We start from the raw sequence: 17731 nt of genomic DNA, 5'->3' as shown, positions 1-17731 counted from the left end.
ATGTCTCACTGCATGCATGGGAAAACTTCCTCACCTGATACTCTTGTGTTATTTGCGGGGAAGCAGGCAAGGACAGGGAATAGAGTGTACCAACAAACTTTAATAAAATGTGTGTAGGTTCTCACAAAATTACAGACTTCAAAATCAAACCTGACGGGTAGGACGTGGGAAAACAAGGATAACGGTACATGGAGACGAGCATAACAAAAGCAGACAATCCGACCAAGACTGACAAACACACAGGCTATAAATAAACAGACCTGGGTTGACGAGACAATCAGAAACACACGGGTCACACAAGAAGCAGCAAGCAGGAGATACACCAGGGGCTGGGAAACGACAGGTGAACTCAATCGGCAATCACAGGGAGAGGTCAATCAGGGGAAAAAAAACTTGACCAATACCTATAACCCCCCACCTGAGGGATGGATTTCAGACGGGGCCCCGAAACATAGTCTGGTGCATGTCGGGACTGGTCTGGTAAGTCTGGAGGTCGACCAGTCTGGCCCACGAGGGAGCAGCGGGCTGGCTGGTCCAGCCCATGAAGAAGCGGCGGGCTAGTGGGTCCGCTGGTCGTCCGGTTGGTCCCACGCGGGAGCGGGAAACTGGCCAGCCTGGCGGCTGTCCAAGTCAGCCCAAGAGAAAGCGCCGGGTTGACCGGTCTGGCGATCGTCAGGGCGGATCCATGGGGAAGCGGCCGAGCGCATTTCCCTGAGCAGTCTCTGGAGCGACCACAGTGTTGTCACAGATCGAGTCACCCTGAACGGTCTCTGGAGGGACAACGGCAATCCCGCAGGTCGCCTTGCCCAGAATGATCTTTCGAGGGGTGACGGCAATGTCATTGGTCGCTGGCAATTCTCCAATCACCTCGCCCTTAACCGTCTCCTGAAAGCATGATTTGGTCGCTGGCCAGCTTACCCTGCAAGTATGATGGGTCGCAGGTTCGCCTCGCCCTTGAAAGCAGTCACAAGCCGCCTGACTTTGAACGAATGGTGGGTCGCGGGCTCCCTCGCCCTGGAAGAATCATGGGTTGCAGGCCACCTCTCCCTGTAACCAGGATGAGTTGCAGGCGCCTGGGCCCCAGTCGTCCCAGGTGCCGCCATGTAGCAAGACCAGCGCTTAAGAACAGGGCGCTGGGCTGGGCGCTCAAGAACGGGGCACCGGCACAGGCATTTTCAAGCGTGGTGCCAGCACGGGCGCATTAGAGCAGGGCACCGACACAGGCGCTTGAGAGCGACGCTCCGGAACAGGCACTTGAGAGCGTGCCTCCGGCAAAGGTGTTTGAGAGTTGGGCTCCGGCTTTGACGCTTGAGATTGAGGACCTTGAACAGGCACTGGCAAGCGGGGATCTAGGGCAGGGAATAGAGTGCACTAACAGAACTACTAATACTTGGCAAGGTTCTACAAAGATACTTCAAAATAAACCTGAGAGAGAGGACTTGAGGAAACGAGGCTCACAGGACATAGAGACGGGAATAACAAACGCAGACGATCCGAATAGGACTAACAAACACACTGGGTTTAAATAGACAGTCATGGGTTGATGAGACAATCAGAAACACCCGGGTCACACGAGGCAGCAAGCAGGAGATATACCAGGGGCGAGGAAACGACAGGTGAACTCAATTGGCAATCACAGGGACAGATCACCAACTAAAGGGGAAAATACATGACAAAACCAACCACTAACACTTGCATGTCATTTCTAACTAACTGCCTTTTTTTTTAGTATTGCAGATATTTCTTGGTTAATCTATACTTTGTTTTGGAAATTACATTACATTTGTTCTTCCCTTAAAATAAGCATTTCTCCTAAAACATACAATGTTGTGCCTTGATCCAATCTTGCTTATTTATTCTTTTACAATACCCATTCCTACTGTGGATAACCAAGCCTTCCCCTTACATGATTACAGTCATCCCTCGCCACTTCGCGGCTTAAAGTTTGCGGCTTCTGTGCATCGCAGTATTTTCCACAAGTATCTAAAATGAAAATAAATCGAGAAAAGAGCTGCTTATGCATACCTAAATCGCCAGGACGGCCATCAACCTCAGGAGAGACAGTGGAGCAGGTTCGGGAAGCCTTCCTGCGTTTTCCATGGAAGAGTGTTAGAAAAGTGTGGAAAGTGTAGAACATTCCAGCCCTTTTCTTGAAATTTTTGTTGCCAAGTCCTATTTTGTTTTGTAGTTGGTGCCTTCTATGCAAAATTTGTGAAGAAGGCACGCTGTACTGTCTTCAGTGAGTGATTCCGAAAATATTCTAACATGCAAAATGCCTTTTTTTAAGGTAACGGCATTTCTTAACTTGAAAACATAGAAAAGCCGAACACTATACACAAAAACTTGAAACGTTTCTACAGAAGCTGTGAAAATTGGAGGTAATTCCAACGAAAATTGTCAAAATCATTGCTCTACGAAATGGGGCCAAATATTTTGGAACACTATTTATACACTTCTTGATATTGTAAAGACGCAAAAACATGTATGGTAGAAATAATAGGGGAGATCTTACTTTGCGTTTTTTCAATTATTGTGGTCATGTGTCTATTCATTACATCATTATCCGCGAAAGTCGAGCGAAGACTGTATCACTATTTATAATGTGTCCCTTTTTTTATTCCCTGATTAATCTGGTTTGGTTTGTTAAAAAATATTGCACTACTTGAAATGTTCCTCCTCCTGCCTATTTATTCTTGCCACATTTCTTTTCCTGTCCTTTCCCTTTTCCCCTTCACCCTTTGTCCATTTTGGGTTGGTTTGTGGTCTGCTCAGAATAACAACAATGACCATGCATCGATGTCGGTGAGTATTGCTACTTGACTTTTGCGCTCTACTACAGATGCAGATTATACTTTATTTTCATCAAACATTCACCAGTACTTGTCGTAGAGTTGAGTATATAATCAGAAGATTAATACATTTTAATTACGGTATATACATTTAAAATTTACAGCTGAAATAAAATTCTACGAATGGACTATACGGAAAGATAAAATACTGTGTACAGAAGGGAGTTATGGTGAGTATGTTGAATGCTTATAAGACGTGGATGGGAAAGTGTGGACGGTAATACAAGAATGTGGAAGATATGGGTGGGTATTTGATTAGCAGAATATGAGTACTTATGTGTTGGGGAAAAGGCTGTTCCTCAGTCTGGTCCGAATATCAGGATATTTTAGCGCCTAGGATATGGCAAAAGTGCAAACAATTCATGACGACAGAATAAGTTCTAAAGATTGCATTGCGCTCTGTAGTGACAGCGTTTACTTCTTAACGTTATGTGAGGTGGTTTTCCCCACCCATTGGTGAATTTTGTGATTTGAGATAATAGTTTTTATAGCACTTCGTGACACACTATTGGTTAGGATGCTTTCGAATGCCATAGTTCATTAGAAAAGCTGGAAGGAGGCATCTGTGCGCCTTTTGATGAGTCCAAATGTTTTGGTGGAACAGGAGATGTAACAATAATAGAATAATAATAATCATAATCGGACATAAGCTTTGTCATCATCATTGTCATCAAAAGCCTAATTGTCATTATACCCAGATGCGTATGACAAAATTGGTAGTTCTTCTCCATAAGGTGCGCTTCCCTGGCAAAAGGCCCAATATAAGTGATAATTTCAGACACGTTGGCCTCACTTAGCCAGTAGGAGGCAGATCACCATCCAATGTCTTTCATGTTATCTCACCCCGAAGTTATTACACAGAAAGGATTGTGTGTCATGCTACCACAAGTTCAGAGTCCTGATGGATGTGGGAAACAACTGTCCTTAGGGCTATTTGTCCGTACTTTGTGAGACCTGTAGCGTCTGCCAGAGGGCAGCAACTGGAATAGGTTGTGACCAGGGTGGAATGGGTCCCTGACAATGTTCCCGACTCTGCTGAGGTAACAAGGGCTGGCGATGTCATCCAGTGAGGGCAGAGTGCAGCCGACGATCTTCTGGGCAGTTTTAATCACTCTCTGCATGGCCATTCTTTCTGCTGCCGTGCTTCCAGCATACCCTACTATAATGCAGTATGCCATGATGCTCTACATAGTGGCTCTATAGAATGTTACCAAAAGCTTAGTGTTCAAGTTTTTCCTCCTGAGTACCCTGGGGAAATGGAGACCATAGATAGACCAGGAGAGTTCATCCGTGACATGGACCCCCAGGAATTTAAAGGACTGGACCCTACACATACTCCATTTATGAGGAGTGGGGCCAGATCTGTGCTGTATTTGTGAAAGTCCAGCATTATTTCTTTAGTTTTCGTGGTGTTCAGTGTGAGATTGTGAAACCGAGCACCACAAAGACAGTTTGTTGAGCTCATCTCTGTAGTCTGGCTCATCCCCTCCTGGGATGAGTCCGACCACAGTGTCATTAGCAAATTTGATGATGGAGTTAGACTGGAGGGTTGGTGTACTGTCGTATGTGTACAGGGAAGTGGCGGTGTGTGCATTTTCTTGTAGGGCCTTCAACGAATCAATCCAACCCTCAAAAACTATTTTATGGCTATAACACCTCGACTGCAGCTACAGCTGCGACACATAAAAAATAATCCATAAATCAATGCACAAAAATGGGGTAAAATCCACTTCCTAGCAGCATTTATTGATTAGATACAAAAATCCTTTTTAACTGTACACAATATCCATCCTCCTTTCTCCCTTTCTTCTTTTCTATCGCTATCCAAGCTAATGATGAAGGTCGAGCCTGTCCTGTCATATTTCTGTCATAGTCCGTTATGAAAATAAACAACAATATATTTCATTTGCAGCTTGCTCCAAATACGGCTTGGTAGCTCTCATAGATAGCGCACTGAAAGTGGCGGACACACCCTTTTCCCGGCTGTAACAGGCTTGCTAACTTTGGAGTTGACCGCCCTTTCTTAATGATGTCAGTTTTTTCCGGAAAAGTCCTTCTGGAGAATAGCTTTGTGAGCAAATCTGCAACCAAATCCATTTGTTTTCCTCTGTCTGCCATTGTGGGTGGAGTTTGCGATCTCCTGCTGGCTCACTGTGGCTTTGGTCCGCCTACTAGCCAATCATTGTTGGTCAAAGCGATGACGTATCCCTCCGCCTGCAAAATGGCCTTGGTGTCACCAAACCGAACTCTAATTGGTTAAAGCAACAGTCTTATTGACGCTTATTTAATGCAGCAGGGCCTGCAGAACTGATTGTGAAGGCCTTGAGGCAGATATCTGACCGTGGCCACAAATGATGGCTGAAATGTGATTGGTTAAATGCTTCAATATGAAAACGCGCATCTGGAAGCAGTGCAAGCAGGGGGAAAGCAATGAAAGGAAGCTAACAGGCAATTTGGAATTCTTTAATAAGTATTGATGGACAAAATATAAGATATGATTCAGATTTTTCTTAGGCCAGCATAGAAGGCCTTGAAGGCCCTGAAGGCCTTGACAGTCCGCCACTGGCACAGGGAGTACAGAAGAGGACTCAGTACACAGCCATGAGGGGCGTCAGTGTTCAGTTAATGGAGGAAGAGAGGTGGGTACCAAGTCTAACGGTTTGAGGTCGGTTGGTTAAGAAGTTCTTTATCCAGGAGCAGATCGAAGAGGATAGTCCAAGGTGGGAGAGTTTGGCAGCCAGTATTATAGTGTTGAAGGCTGACCTACAGTCAATGAAAAGCATCCTCACGTAATTCCCGTGGTGCTCCAGGTGACTCAGTGCTGTATTTAGAGCAATGGCGATAGCCTCCTCAGTGGACCTCTTTGCTCTATAAGCAAACTGGTGAGGGTCAACTGAGGGAGGGATTGTATTCCTGATATGATAACCCTAACCCTAACGTTTCAAAACACTTCATGATTATAGACGTGAGTGCAACAGGCCTATAGTCATTCAGGCTGTCAATGGTTGGCTTTTTAGGGACAGGGATAATGGTGGCAGATTCCAGGCAGAGCGGAATGATGGGTTGTTGCAGAGAACAATTGATTTTTTGTGTGAAAACACTAGCCAACTGGTCAGCATAGGCTTTGAGCACCTTCCTGTTACTCCGTCGGGGCCAGCAGCCTTCCTCGTGTTCACAGACCGCATTACCAGTCTCACTTCATGTTCCTGAAGCTTCAGTGTACTGCTGCAGGGTGGTGGTGGGGGTGTTGAGACTGGATCTGATTTGCGGGCAAAGAAACGGCTCAGTTACTCAGCTGGTGAGGCATCTGCATTAACAGACACATTATTGTCATTGTAATTGGTAATATGTCGTATTCCCTGCCACATCTTCTTTGGGTTATTTCCTGTGAAGTGCTTCTCTGGCATTGCTGTATTGTTCCCTGAATGCGGTGTTACGGCATTTGATGAGTGCCTGTGTCTCATTGGTCATCCAGGGTTTATGGTTAGGAAAAACCTGTATTCGTTTATTAACATTGACGTTGTCCGTGCAGTTTTTGATGTAGGAATGTACAGTGTCCGTGTAGTCCTGGAGGTTGTGGTGTTCAAAAAGTTCCCCGTTGGTGCAGAAAAAACAGTCCTGCAGCTGAGATAGGGCGTACTCGGGCCAAGTTTTTATTATCTTTATTTGTGGACTTGCTAGCCTCCGGAGTGGAGTGTATGCATGGGTTAGGTCTAGAGTTTTTTTCTCCTCTGGTGTTACACTTCACATACTGGATAAACTTAGGCAGAACAGTCTTTAAACACGCTTTGTTGAAGTTACTAGTGACAACAAAGAGTCCATCAGGGTGGTCAAGCTTCTGATTGTTTACAGCCGTTAGCAGGAGGTTAAGTGCCGTGCTAACATTAGCATATGGTGGAATATAGATCGCCATTACTAGGATAACCGTTAGCTCCGTGGGTAGGTAGAAGGGCCTGCACCGTATCCCCAATAGCTCTAAATCCGGGGAGCAGGGAGTGTTAATGATCCTACTGTCGAAACACCATTCATTGTGTGTGAACATGCCAAGTCCCCCTCCTTTGCTTTTCCCCACTGTGGCGTCGGGGATTTGTGGGTGTAACCACGTTTCCATGATGAGAATAATGTTGCAGTTCCTTGATTTAAGTAATAATTTCAATTGTTTATCAATAATAGAACTCATTGCGACTGAATTTTAAAGTAGACCCAGATTGAAATGGAAGTAAGGGGAACACAATGCAGATATCTCAATTTTTAGGTGTGATAAAACAAATCGGGCTTCAGTTTTAGGATCAGCACACCTGAATCATGCTTGTTTTCCATGGTGTAGAATTTTGTTGTTGACCAGTGACTTTGAAGGAATCATTTAGGCACCATCAACGTTTGCATTCACACACTTCAAATGTAAATGGCTGCACAAATTCAACTTATCCCCATTCACCACTTCAGTTTACTCCTATAAAAGTACTTGCTAGCAAGTTTTTTTTACTTTAACCACAGAACCCCCGGTTTTGGGATTTTTAATACGGTGAAAATAGTCTTGAGGAACAAAAACACATTTTTAGTCACTTTATGGCCAAAGCTTTTCAGCAACCACAGTTTTGGTCCATCACTGTATAAAATTAAATGCTAAATATTTTGATAGTACTATATCACTATCCAAAATATTGATTGGAACCTGTCCCTCCCTATAATATCCATGCAAACATAACCACTTGGGCCTCTCCCATTGAGAACTAAGAGAGAAATCTCAAACCACATTCTCCCACCTAACGATAACCCCATAAATGATTCATGGCTGTTGGCTTTGATTGCATATAGTATGCTCTATGCTTTTAATCATTTTTAATCAATGTATTTGTCTGACTTGTTGAAACATGTGTTGTGTGCATTTGTCCTCATCACGCATTTTGTAATTTCTTCAATATCTCTATTTATCCATGTTCACTGTTTCAATGACTACACTTTTCATTGTTTACTGCCTCCTGTTCTCCTGTCAAACACAATCCCTGTTTTTCTTTGTCAATGCCTCATCTTCTCCCTCTCTCCATTACTTATAGGGTAAAGTAGCCCAGACAGCTTGTATGTCAGCCTGCAAGCATTTGTCCACATCCCTGATGCAGATGCTGGTGGACACAGATCTGAAGCAGATCAGCATGGGTGCGATTCAGCAATTCAACCTAGATGTCATTCAGTGTGAATGTGAGTAGAGGAAAACACTCCATGTTTTGAAGCATTGTTTTCTTGGATGTTATGTTTCAATAACGATCTAACATAAGTATTCTATAGTTCACTTCACCGTAGATTAACATTTCATTTAGATATTAAATAGGGCGGCCCGGCGCCTGAATGGTTAGCGCGTCGGCTTCACAGTGGGGGCGCTGGGTTCAAATTTTGGACAGTCCGCCGGTGTTCTCCCTGGCGTGGGTTTTCTCCGGGTACTCCGGTTTCCTCCCATATTCCAAAGACATGCATATTAGGCTGGTTGGACACTCTAAATTGCCCCTGAGTATGAGTGTGATCGTGATTGGTTGTTTGTCTCCTTGTGCCCTGTGATTGGCTGGCCACCAATTTAGGCTGCCCACCCACCTCTGGCCCAAAGCCAGCTGGAATAGGCTCCACTCTCCATCACCCTAGTGAGGATAAAGCGGTTTAAAAATGAGATGAAATGAGAGATTTTAAATGAGGAGAATGCCTGTTCAATTGATCCTATACAAATGCACCTAGTGCTAAGTATTCTAATATAAATCTCCACCTCAAATTACCTATGTGGTACTTATTTGCTCTATAGGCAAACTGGTGAGGGTCAACTGAGGGAGGGATTGTATCCCTAATATGGCCGGCGACCAGCTTTTCAAAGCACTTCATGATCACAGGCGTAAGTGCAACAGTGGCCTTCCTGGTGTTCACAGTCCGCAGTGCCCGTCTCACTTCATGTTCCTGAAGCTCCAGTGTACTGTTTCAGGGGGGTGGATCTCTTGGACCCTGTCTCCAAATGCTTAACCTTCACTCTTCCTCTTATCGTCTAATTTTTAAAGTTTGCATTTTGGGATGCTAGAATGTTTTTACATTCAATGATCTTGTCAAGTACCACGCCTTCAGGGCCCCCACCGGTTCAGGTCCACCTGTTCAGGGCGTTCGCCATCACGGCCACCGCCGTAAGAGCCCCTGCCGCCAGAGCCGACGCCTTCACGGCCTCTGCCTTCAGGAGAGAGCGGCTAGCAGGAACTGGCACCTGAGAGCGGTTAGCAGGAACTGGCTCTTGAAAGTGGCTAGGAGACACTGGCATTTGAGAACAGCTAGCAGGAACAGGAATTTGACAGAGGCTAATGAGATTTGGCACTTGGAGGGCAGCTGGCAGGATCCGTCTTGGGAGCTGAGCCGTCGAAAATCTCCCCACTCCTCCTCCCCACTGCATGCCACCGCCTCTCAGCAAATAGGGTGACAAATTCTTCTGCCGTCAATGTCCGGCAGTCTGAGACAGGGAGGCGGCTGACAGGAGCTCAGCCGTCGACAATCCCCGCTCCTCCTGCTCTGCTGCAGTGCACGCCACCGTCTCCAAGCAAACCGCATGGCCCAGCTAGTGGCCTGCACGCCGCCCACCTCTGTGTCATGGGGTGTGGTGACGGGATGGATATGACCCCTTCCTGGGCCTGCAGACCTACACGCGGAGGCCCACGGTAAATGGCCAAGCACAAATCCCAGTAGGGGTTTGCCGACCAACTGTTTGGGGTAACGAGTCCAAAATGGGCCGACACCAGCACATACCACTTTGAAAAAGAAAGGTAATCCAGGAGCTTTCATTTGGGTCCATCATAGGTGTGAATATTATGATATTATTTGCCTTGGCTGCAGAGCAACGTTGGACCCAGGAGCAGGACGCAGACAACTAAAAGGGAGTGCTTATGCAGAATTTTAAGAGATTAAAGAAAAAACAACAGAAAAACCCTTACAAACATAAAACTAAAAAAATCACAAAAAAATACTCCCAGGCAATGCACACAGCATTTAAATACACAGACTGGGGTTCATGATAGTATCAAACACCAGGGTCATACAAGAGAAAGGAGAACGAGAAAACAGCAGGTGCGACTCTTATACAATTATGCGGACAGGACACACAAGGAAACACACCCAACCACCAAAACCCCCCAAAAACACGACAAGTACTTATTTATTAATTGTTTATTTGTGCCCTTCAAGGTGAAGTTTTAAATCTTATTATAGTTGTGTAATGACAATAAAGGCATTCAATTCAATTTAAAGCAACGTCAGTGTCAGAAAACGTTTTAACCCCCACCTTGGTCAGGTAAACTTAAGCATGTGCTTTAACAACTCTAATTCCTTTGGCAGTGTGTAACACAGTTGGTTACTTATTATTGCTGTGGTTATTTAACTTCCCTTTAATTGTCTCTTTGTTTTTCTCAGTGTTTGCAAGCTCTGAGCCAGTCCCAGGCTTTCAAGGAGACACACTGCAACTGGCTTTTATCGACTTAAGACAGGTAAAATCGGCTACATAGCCAAATACTGGTTTGCATGACAACCTCATTATCGAGAGGCATTCTTCCAGAGTCGGAAGTCAGGGCTTTTTCTCTGACCCCGAGTTCTCTTCGGACAATTTGAAGAATCATTTAATAGAAAAATGATTAAATACACACATATATAATAGTATTACAGAATATACCCAACAGACGGCACGAGCAAAACTAAATTTGATAATGCTTTATTGAGGTAAAAGGTATGCTCGCACATCAAGAGTTCAGTGTTTAACATCCTAGGCTCGTCTGTCAGTCAAAGTTATGGAAACTTGATTCCAGCTTTGGCAAAAGCTCGAACAACAGTGCTGGCCGACACTTCAGCCCAGTAATCCACAATCCATTGCAACTTGCGACATGCATCACTCCGAAGTCTTTGATTCTCCTCACTGTTATATTGGCATCGACAATTCATTCCAAATCGTCACATAACCCGTGCGATGCTGCCTGCCCAAACAACTGTGTTGGCCATCCGTTAGCAAAGCTGTTAAATTGTGTTCGATCCATGGCTTCATTCCACTTTCCAAGTGTCCCCAACCCATTCTGTTGCCATTCATGTCACGCATTTCCTCTGTATAGCTCTAATATGCTGTTTCTTTGAGTAATGAGAGTGTTTTTGAGGGTTAGGGTTAAAAGCGCTGCGAGCACACTGAAGTCAAATGCCTTACCACTCCCTTGGGATGTTTTGAATGGATTTACCGTAATGCTTGGAATGCGCGGGGAGGCTATTTTTAGGGTGAACGTCCACTGGGTTAATCGCGTGCCGGCAAGACATAAAACCATTCACTCAAGCGGTCCAGGCCATACAAAAGTTTGATTTAGTGCACAGACAAGACGCACCGACCGATTGGGCGCATCGACCATTTTAGAGTAAATTTTAGACTTTTAGGTGCGCCCTGTAGATGTTGAAATATGATCACTTGTGACCAAAATAGTTTGTTGCCATTAGACCACAGGTCTTGATGTACCAATCTTTTTTTTTTCTGTTTGGGCATGGACGGCAGTTTTCTGAACCGTATTTTAAAGTGACATATTTAATCTAAAATCATGCGTGAGAAGAAAAGACAGCACAATAAGCCTAAATATAGATAGTTTATTGCTACTTCGAAGCTTTTGTCCCATTACATTTAGCTGCATGACTATTTAGTATTCATCTTTATTCCTTCAGTCAAGCCAGCCTTTAATCAGAAAGCCTGAAGTCAGGCTTGACTGGTTTTGGAATGAGGCTTTATTTTTTTGCCTCAAAGCTTATTACTTACTACAGTAATCCTTCAAATGGGTATTTGCTGTCATACTTCACTGTCTCATTCATCTACAGTAACATCTCCTGCTCTTTGACCTTTTGCATTAAGATGATTGTCGCATGGATTCCAACTTTGGTTCGCTGGACAATTCAGATCACAGTCACATTGCATAAAACCTAACCCAAATAAATTTAGAACCACGTACGAAACTGTCTTCATCAAATTTGAATAGCTCTGTTTCAAAGTGATTTGTCCAATTCAGACAAGAGGGGGTTTCTTTACGTCACCATATTGCTTTTCAGACCTTTTTTGATGACTGTTAAATATAGTGTAAATGAAAGCACAACTTCAGTTACTTTTTTATGAATATTTTTGGTGACCTATTTTTCGGCTCACCTTTACTATGCACACTGGGTGAATCAGAGAACACATAACACATTGTTACTACATTTCATATTTAGTTATTGTGTTAGAGATGATAAATACATTTTGCTTTTGTTTTTCCATTTTGCTTTTGTTTTTCTATACCAATGGTGTGTCTTTGTGTAAACTTTGAAACTTTTCACTGCCCCTTTTTTTCACCTACCTAAAACACCTTCCCACTTCACAGACATGATTCCTCAAACTATCTTTTTTGTAAACATCAGTGGTATGTAAAGTGTTCCTAGGTCTCATTAACTTCTGTTGAAGTTGACCTATTAATCTGGGCCTGGGGTTCAGGCTTAACTGTTCAATCAGTTCAGGTCAAAACCTTTCTAAACACAAGTTGGCTTTATGTACTATTCGCATTGTCACTTAAAAAGGGCCAACCTCCAAAACTATAGTTTATAGCTACTCAAACCCACAAAAGGGATTATTTAATGCTGAACCTTTATCTTTTCAGAACTCTTAGTGTCAAATATAGACTGTGCAACAGAGGTAGAGGTGAATACTTTCATACCATGAAGTACAGAAATTATGTAAAAGCAAAACAAGAAAAATAGGTTACTTCTGAGATTTGTTATTTTTCCTCAAAATCTTACTAGTTATATTTCTTCTTGGGGAAGACACTTATTAATTACTACTCCTCTGTTACTTGTGGACTGATCAGAATTAAATTTGGTGTATACATTTTATCCACATACACGCATCGATCTTTGATTTTCAAATTTTTGCCTCATAGCTTATTACTTACTACAGTAATCATTCAAATATCGCGGTTAATATAGACCAGACATGGCCGCAATAATCGAAAAATTGCGAAGTAGGGTCACCACTATTATCTTTTTTTTATGCCTAGTAGCAAGAGTGGCTTCTGTTTGAGTTTCAGTGTGGATTTTAACATTAAAAACACATTTTTGATAATTAATAACAAAAGAATCGCTGGTGAACTGAACTAATAATCGAGGGATTAATGTAATTACTTTACTTAATCGTAGATTTATTTTGTTTTTTGTAGGTTGTGAGTTACCCAGTAGTTCATTTTGAACTTGTTATACACATACTAATAACTTCATTGAAAAGTGTCCCATTTTTTCAAATACAATCAAAACACTTACTAATATTTTGTTCATTAACAACATTTTTTTTGAAAAAAAATGTTTTGGTCAGAAATATTAGTCAGAATATTATCCTCTAGTTTTCTATAAAACTTTCAAGGGACATGACCCGACCCAATAATATCTCTGGTCATTAGTGAATCTGTTTATTTGTCCTCAGTCACAGTGTAATTTCCCTCAATGTTGGTTATTATACAAAAAAAGGGTCTGTGCATTTTGTCCCTTGCCTGGAAGCGGGTCACTGGCTTCCTTTTCTGGAACCGGACCTCGGGATGAGGCTCAATAGCGTGTGCTGGTGACTGATCCTTCGCCCATGGTGCATGACAGGGAACAGATAAAAAAAACAAGTTAGTCCTCCTTCCGATAGGGGTGTGCAGCAAGATTTGTTGATTGATGGCTAAGCGCAGGCACCTTGGCAGACCCAATCATATTGTGAGGCATACCTGTCAATTTATACGTCTCATCTCATTTTCTGAACCGCTTTATCCTCACTAGGGTCACAGGGGGTGCTGGATCCTATTCCAGCTGACTTCGGGGCCACCCTGAATTGGTGACGAGCCAATCGCAGGGCACAAGGAGACAAACAACCATTCACGCTCACAATCATTCCTAGGGGCAATTTGGAGTGTCCAATTAAGCTACCATGCATGTATTTGGAATATGGGAGGAAACCGGAGTACCCAGAGAAATTCCGTGCAGACCCGGGGTGAAAATGCAAACTCCACACAGGTGGACCGACCTGGATTTGAACCCAGGTCCCTAACTGTGAGGCCGACGCACTATCCACTCACCCACCAGGCCATCCTTAATTTACCGTATTTACAGGGTTGTAAAACGCTTTTGTTTGACATAATGATGACTGAATTGAGGGAACTTCTTAAATGCGCATAAAAACATGACATGCACGAAACTGAAAGTTGACGACGAATCTTGAATTTAGTGCATGCAAAAGCCGTACTGACTGATTGGGCACCCGTCCACTTTGGGTAAAATTTTAGACTTTTAAGTGTGCCCTATGTGAGTAAAATTGTGCCAATCTGGATTAAACGTCTAATAAGAAACCCAGACACTCACAGAACTTTATTGGTTCGTATTTGTCGAAACATGCACGTGCAACTTCAGCGTGACACATGGTGGAATTACTAACTGTAAAACACACGTAGAAGGACCGAAACACAAAGATAAACTTGTTTTCATTATGCTTTAATTTTTCAACAGTTTGCATTTTTTTTACATTCTATATAGATTTTGCGTGAATTGCCTTGCCCCCTGGAAAAATTCCGGAAATAGGACAAGGGTACTCCTGTTATGCGTGACCGGACGTTTGGTCGCCGGTCTTTTGATCGCCGTTCTTTTGGTCCCTTTTGGTCCCCGGTCAAATGTACTTAGATAATGAACAGTACTCAGATATTAAACTCTCTCTCTTAGATATAAAACTCTCTCTCTTAGATATAAAACTCTCTCTCATGAATATAATTTTGAGTGCTGGTTTCAAAAGTAAACTCTCGGTCACCATTTGACCGGCGACCAAAAGACCGGCGACCAAACGTCCGAGCACCCCTGTAATGGGGTTGATGGAAGTTGGTAGCTCTGATATCACAGAATAATCACCTTTTAAAGAGATATGTTTTTGTACCTCTACTGTTGTAAAACACACGTAGAAGGACCGAAACACAAAGATAAACTTGTTTTCATTATGCTTTAATTTTTCAACAGTTTGCATTTTTTTTACATTCTATATAGATTTTGCGTGAATTGCCTTGCCCCCTGGAAAAATTCCGGAAATAGGACAAGGGTACTCCTGTTATGCGTGACCGGACGTTTGGTCGCCGGTCTTTTGATCGCCGTTCTTTTGGTCCCTTTTGGTCCCCGGTCAAATGTACTTAGATAATGAACAGTACTCAGATATTAAACTCTCTCTTAGATATAAAACTCTCTCTCTTAGATATAAAACTCTCTCTCATGAATATAATTTTGAGAGCTGGTTTCAAAAGTAAACTCTCGGTCACCATTTGACCGGCGACCAAAAGACCGGCGACCAAACGTCCGAGCACCCCTGTAATGGGGTTGATGGAAGTTGGCAGCCCTGATATCGCAGAATAATCACCTTTTAAAGAGATATGTTTTTGTACCTCTACTGTTAATACGACCAACTATGGCTTTAGGCTTTAAGATTTTCGGTGTGGCATTCATGGCTTTCCCTCTTTTTCCTGAGTCTAAATATAATTCTAAAATTGTTAAAGGGACTGTGATGCTTTATAACGAGATGCTATTCACCTGCAGACCAAGCTAAATGGATGCTTACTGTTGCAAATATCTTTATTTTAAGAGTTCTAGTTAGTCAAGCTACCACCTCTAGTCAAGGAAATTTCTGTCTACCATCGGGCTATCAGGACAGTGAATCAGAGTACCATCAACTTTGTGTGTAGTGGAGATTCGGCACTTCTGACCTCAACTTGGGGCTGTGTGAGAAGAGGATATTAGTACTGCTTCCTTTATTCTTAAACCTCTGTATGACCTGAAGTTGGAAAGTGGCCTCGGAGAGAGTAGTCTTGGCTTTTTAGCTTAGGTTGTTATCCACGTCAAATAGACATGGATAAGTAGAGGAAAATGTGTTGATTGATGGATGAGTCTGTGCTCCCTTTTATAAAAAGACTTCTTGATTGACATGTTAATCTTAGCCTTAGGTAAAGGGTAAGTATGAATCCACTGGCGGCGGTTGTTCTTAGGACATCCATTTACTTTCCCTTTATCTAATTTCTGATCATTTTCAAAAGACACATTTAACTTCAGGGAGATAATTATAATTGTTTTCGTCAAAGTAGGAAATAACTTTTCTTAAATGTAATAAAGTAAAATGTGAGGTTATTTTTTTATGTGATGAATTTGTAGTCATTGAAAGTGTTTCAAAGAAGGTAATAAAACCTTCTGTAGAATGTTTCCATGAAAACAACAAAGTTACGCTTTTGAAAGGTTCCATGGAAAACTTAAATTGATAAAGTATCGCCCTTCACTTGAAATCCACGTGGGTAATTGAATTCCACACTACAGTAGATTTTTGTTTGTTTTTAATCTGTCCGTGCCTGGTCCTGCAGGAGGGATGATTGCTTCAACATTATGAGGGAGTAGATTTGTTCCATGCAATACCAATTCGATATTCTGCCTTTACAATTATATGCAATATAATCAAGTTTTATTTAACATTTTAGTTACTCAGAATGAGCTTTGAGAAGGTAGAGACAGTGAAAATAGAGGTCAGAGAAAAATAAAGAATTGAAAGAATGGCTCTCATCTCACAAAAAAAAATCCCCATGAATTTTTCATCTCAAGCAGCCTAATCGTGCACTTTTAGGTCATATTTGATTGTCTCCAAAACACTTTTGTGCCATTAAAATTCTTTTGGTTTTTTGATCGTCGGTTTGAAAAAAAAAATCAAATTAAAACGTGAAGGTAGAGAGAGTGAATTACTGTTAGCTGCAAATAACTCCTCTCCACTGGATTTTAATTAAAAAAAAATAGATGAAAGACCTGTGCAGTACGATGGTGAAGTGAAGATGATAAAAATTAAGATTTACTGCATAGGTTATCAAGAGCTTCATTCCAAGTGAAATAGTGCCTCTTGTCAGATTTAAGAGACATTGGATCATCGATGGAATCTTCAGGAGGCGTCCTAGCTTGTCGGAGCTTCTGCAGGAGTTTTTTGGCGCACAAGGAACATGATGATGGGGAGTTGTTAAGGCTGTTTCTTTTTTTTGTACAATAATTTGTAAACGAACATGACACTGACAAGACGATTGCCAAATTTGATATCTCTGACCATGTTGTCATTAATCCAAAAGAAAGCTGGAATGAGCTCGCTCTCTTCTTCTTCGTCTTGCTTTTTGAGTTAAGTGGGTGGTCCCTTCCCTCCGCTTTTGAGTTTAGGCACAAATTTTGACATTTCATGAACATTTATTTTATTTTGGAGTTCGTCTTCTGTTATCTAACCAATCAAATTGAAGGACATTTTCTGCTTAATGTTGCTCCGTGTTTATGAAATGTTCTAGAGCAGGGGTGGCCAAACGTTTCGGCCCGGGGGCCACATTGACTTTAAAAATTTGACAGATGGCCCTGGATGCGGTAGATATAAAAAACTACATCCGTTAACAGTACATATGAAACATAAACAGAAAAAAGGACTAAAGTATTAACATACTCATCATTCTTCATTTAAGTAAAAAGTATAAAGTACAAAGTAAAGTAAAAAGGAATGTATTAAGAAATATTCAAATGTAATTTAAAAAAAGATAGAGGGTCTGTAAAACATGAAAATCAAATGAGTGGAGAGAGCTACTGCCACTGGCTTCCGCGTGACACACCATCTTGGGGGGAAAAAAAACATTATTTGGACAACGTCGATGGGGCGGATTAAAAGGCCTAGTGGGCTGGATGTGGCCAGACAAAACTACGGCCCGCGGGCCACTTCCGGCCCGCGGGCCGTAGTTTGTCTGTTCTAGAGTGTAGAACAATTTTACTCAGATTGTAATTAGTCTAGAATCTAAACTAATTACAATTCTGAGTGAAATTGC

At 42.4% G+C, this 17731-nt stretch overlaps 2 protein-coding genes across 8 annotated transcripts in view; one reads left to right on the top strand and one right to left on the bottom strand.

Annotated features, from left to right (window-relative positions):
* The window catches only part of exoc6 (exocyst complex component 6), a 61962-nt gene that overhangs the window by 31785 nt on the left and 12446 nt on the right, over positions 1-17731 (top strand). For 4 of the 7 annotated variants that reach the window (XM_077738415.1, XM_077738414.1, XM_077738419.1 and 1 more), the window contains 3 exons: positions 2773-2802; positions 7907-8048; positions 10275-10348. In XM_077738415.1, coding sequence (XP_077594541.1) covers positions 2773-2802; positions 7907-8048; positions 10275-10348 — 246 coding nt within the window. The remainder of the gene's footprint in view (positions 1-2772; positions 2803-7906; positions 8049-10274; positions 10349-17731) is intronic. The other 3 variants (XM_077738417.1, XM_077738416.1, XM_077738418.1) reach the window with 1 other exon arrangement.
* On the bottom strand, positions 162-2137 carry LOC144211944 (uncharacterized). The gene is made up of 2 exons (XM_077739524.1): positions 2026-2137; positions 162-1349 (listed from the first exon to the last, which is right to left on the bottom strand). The coding sequence occupies exons 1-2, from the start codon at positions 2135-2137 to the stop codon at positions 1147-1149; spliced, it is 315 nt and encodes a 104-aa protein (XP_077595650.1). The 3' UTR covers positions 162-1146.

This window comes from Stigmatopora nigra, chromosome 18 (assembly GCF_051989575.1).
Source record: "Stigmatopora nigra isolate UIUO_SnigA chromosome 18, RoL_Snig_1.1, whole genome shotgun sequence".
Classification (NCBI taxonomy): Eukaryota; Metazoa; Chordata; class Actinopteri; order Syngnathiformes; family Syngnathidae; genus Stigmatopora; species Stigmatopora nigra.
The sequence above is the reverse complement of the archived record's forward strand: the minus strand, read 5'-3'. Positions and strand labels throughout refer to the sequence as shown.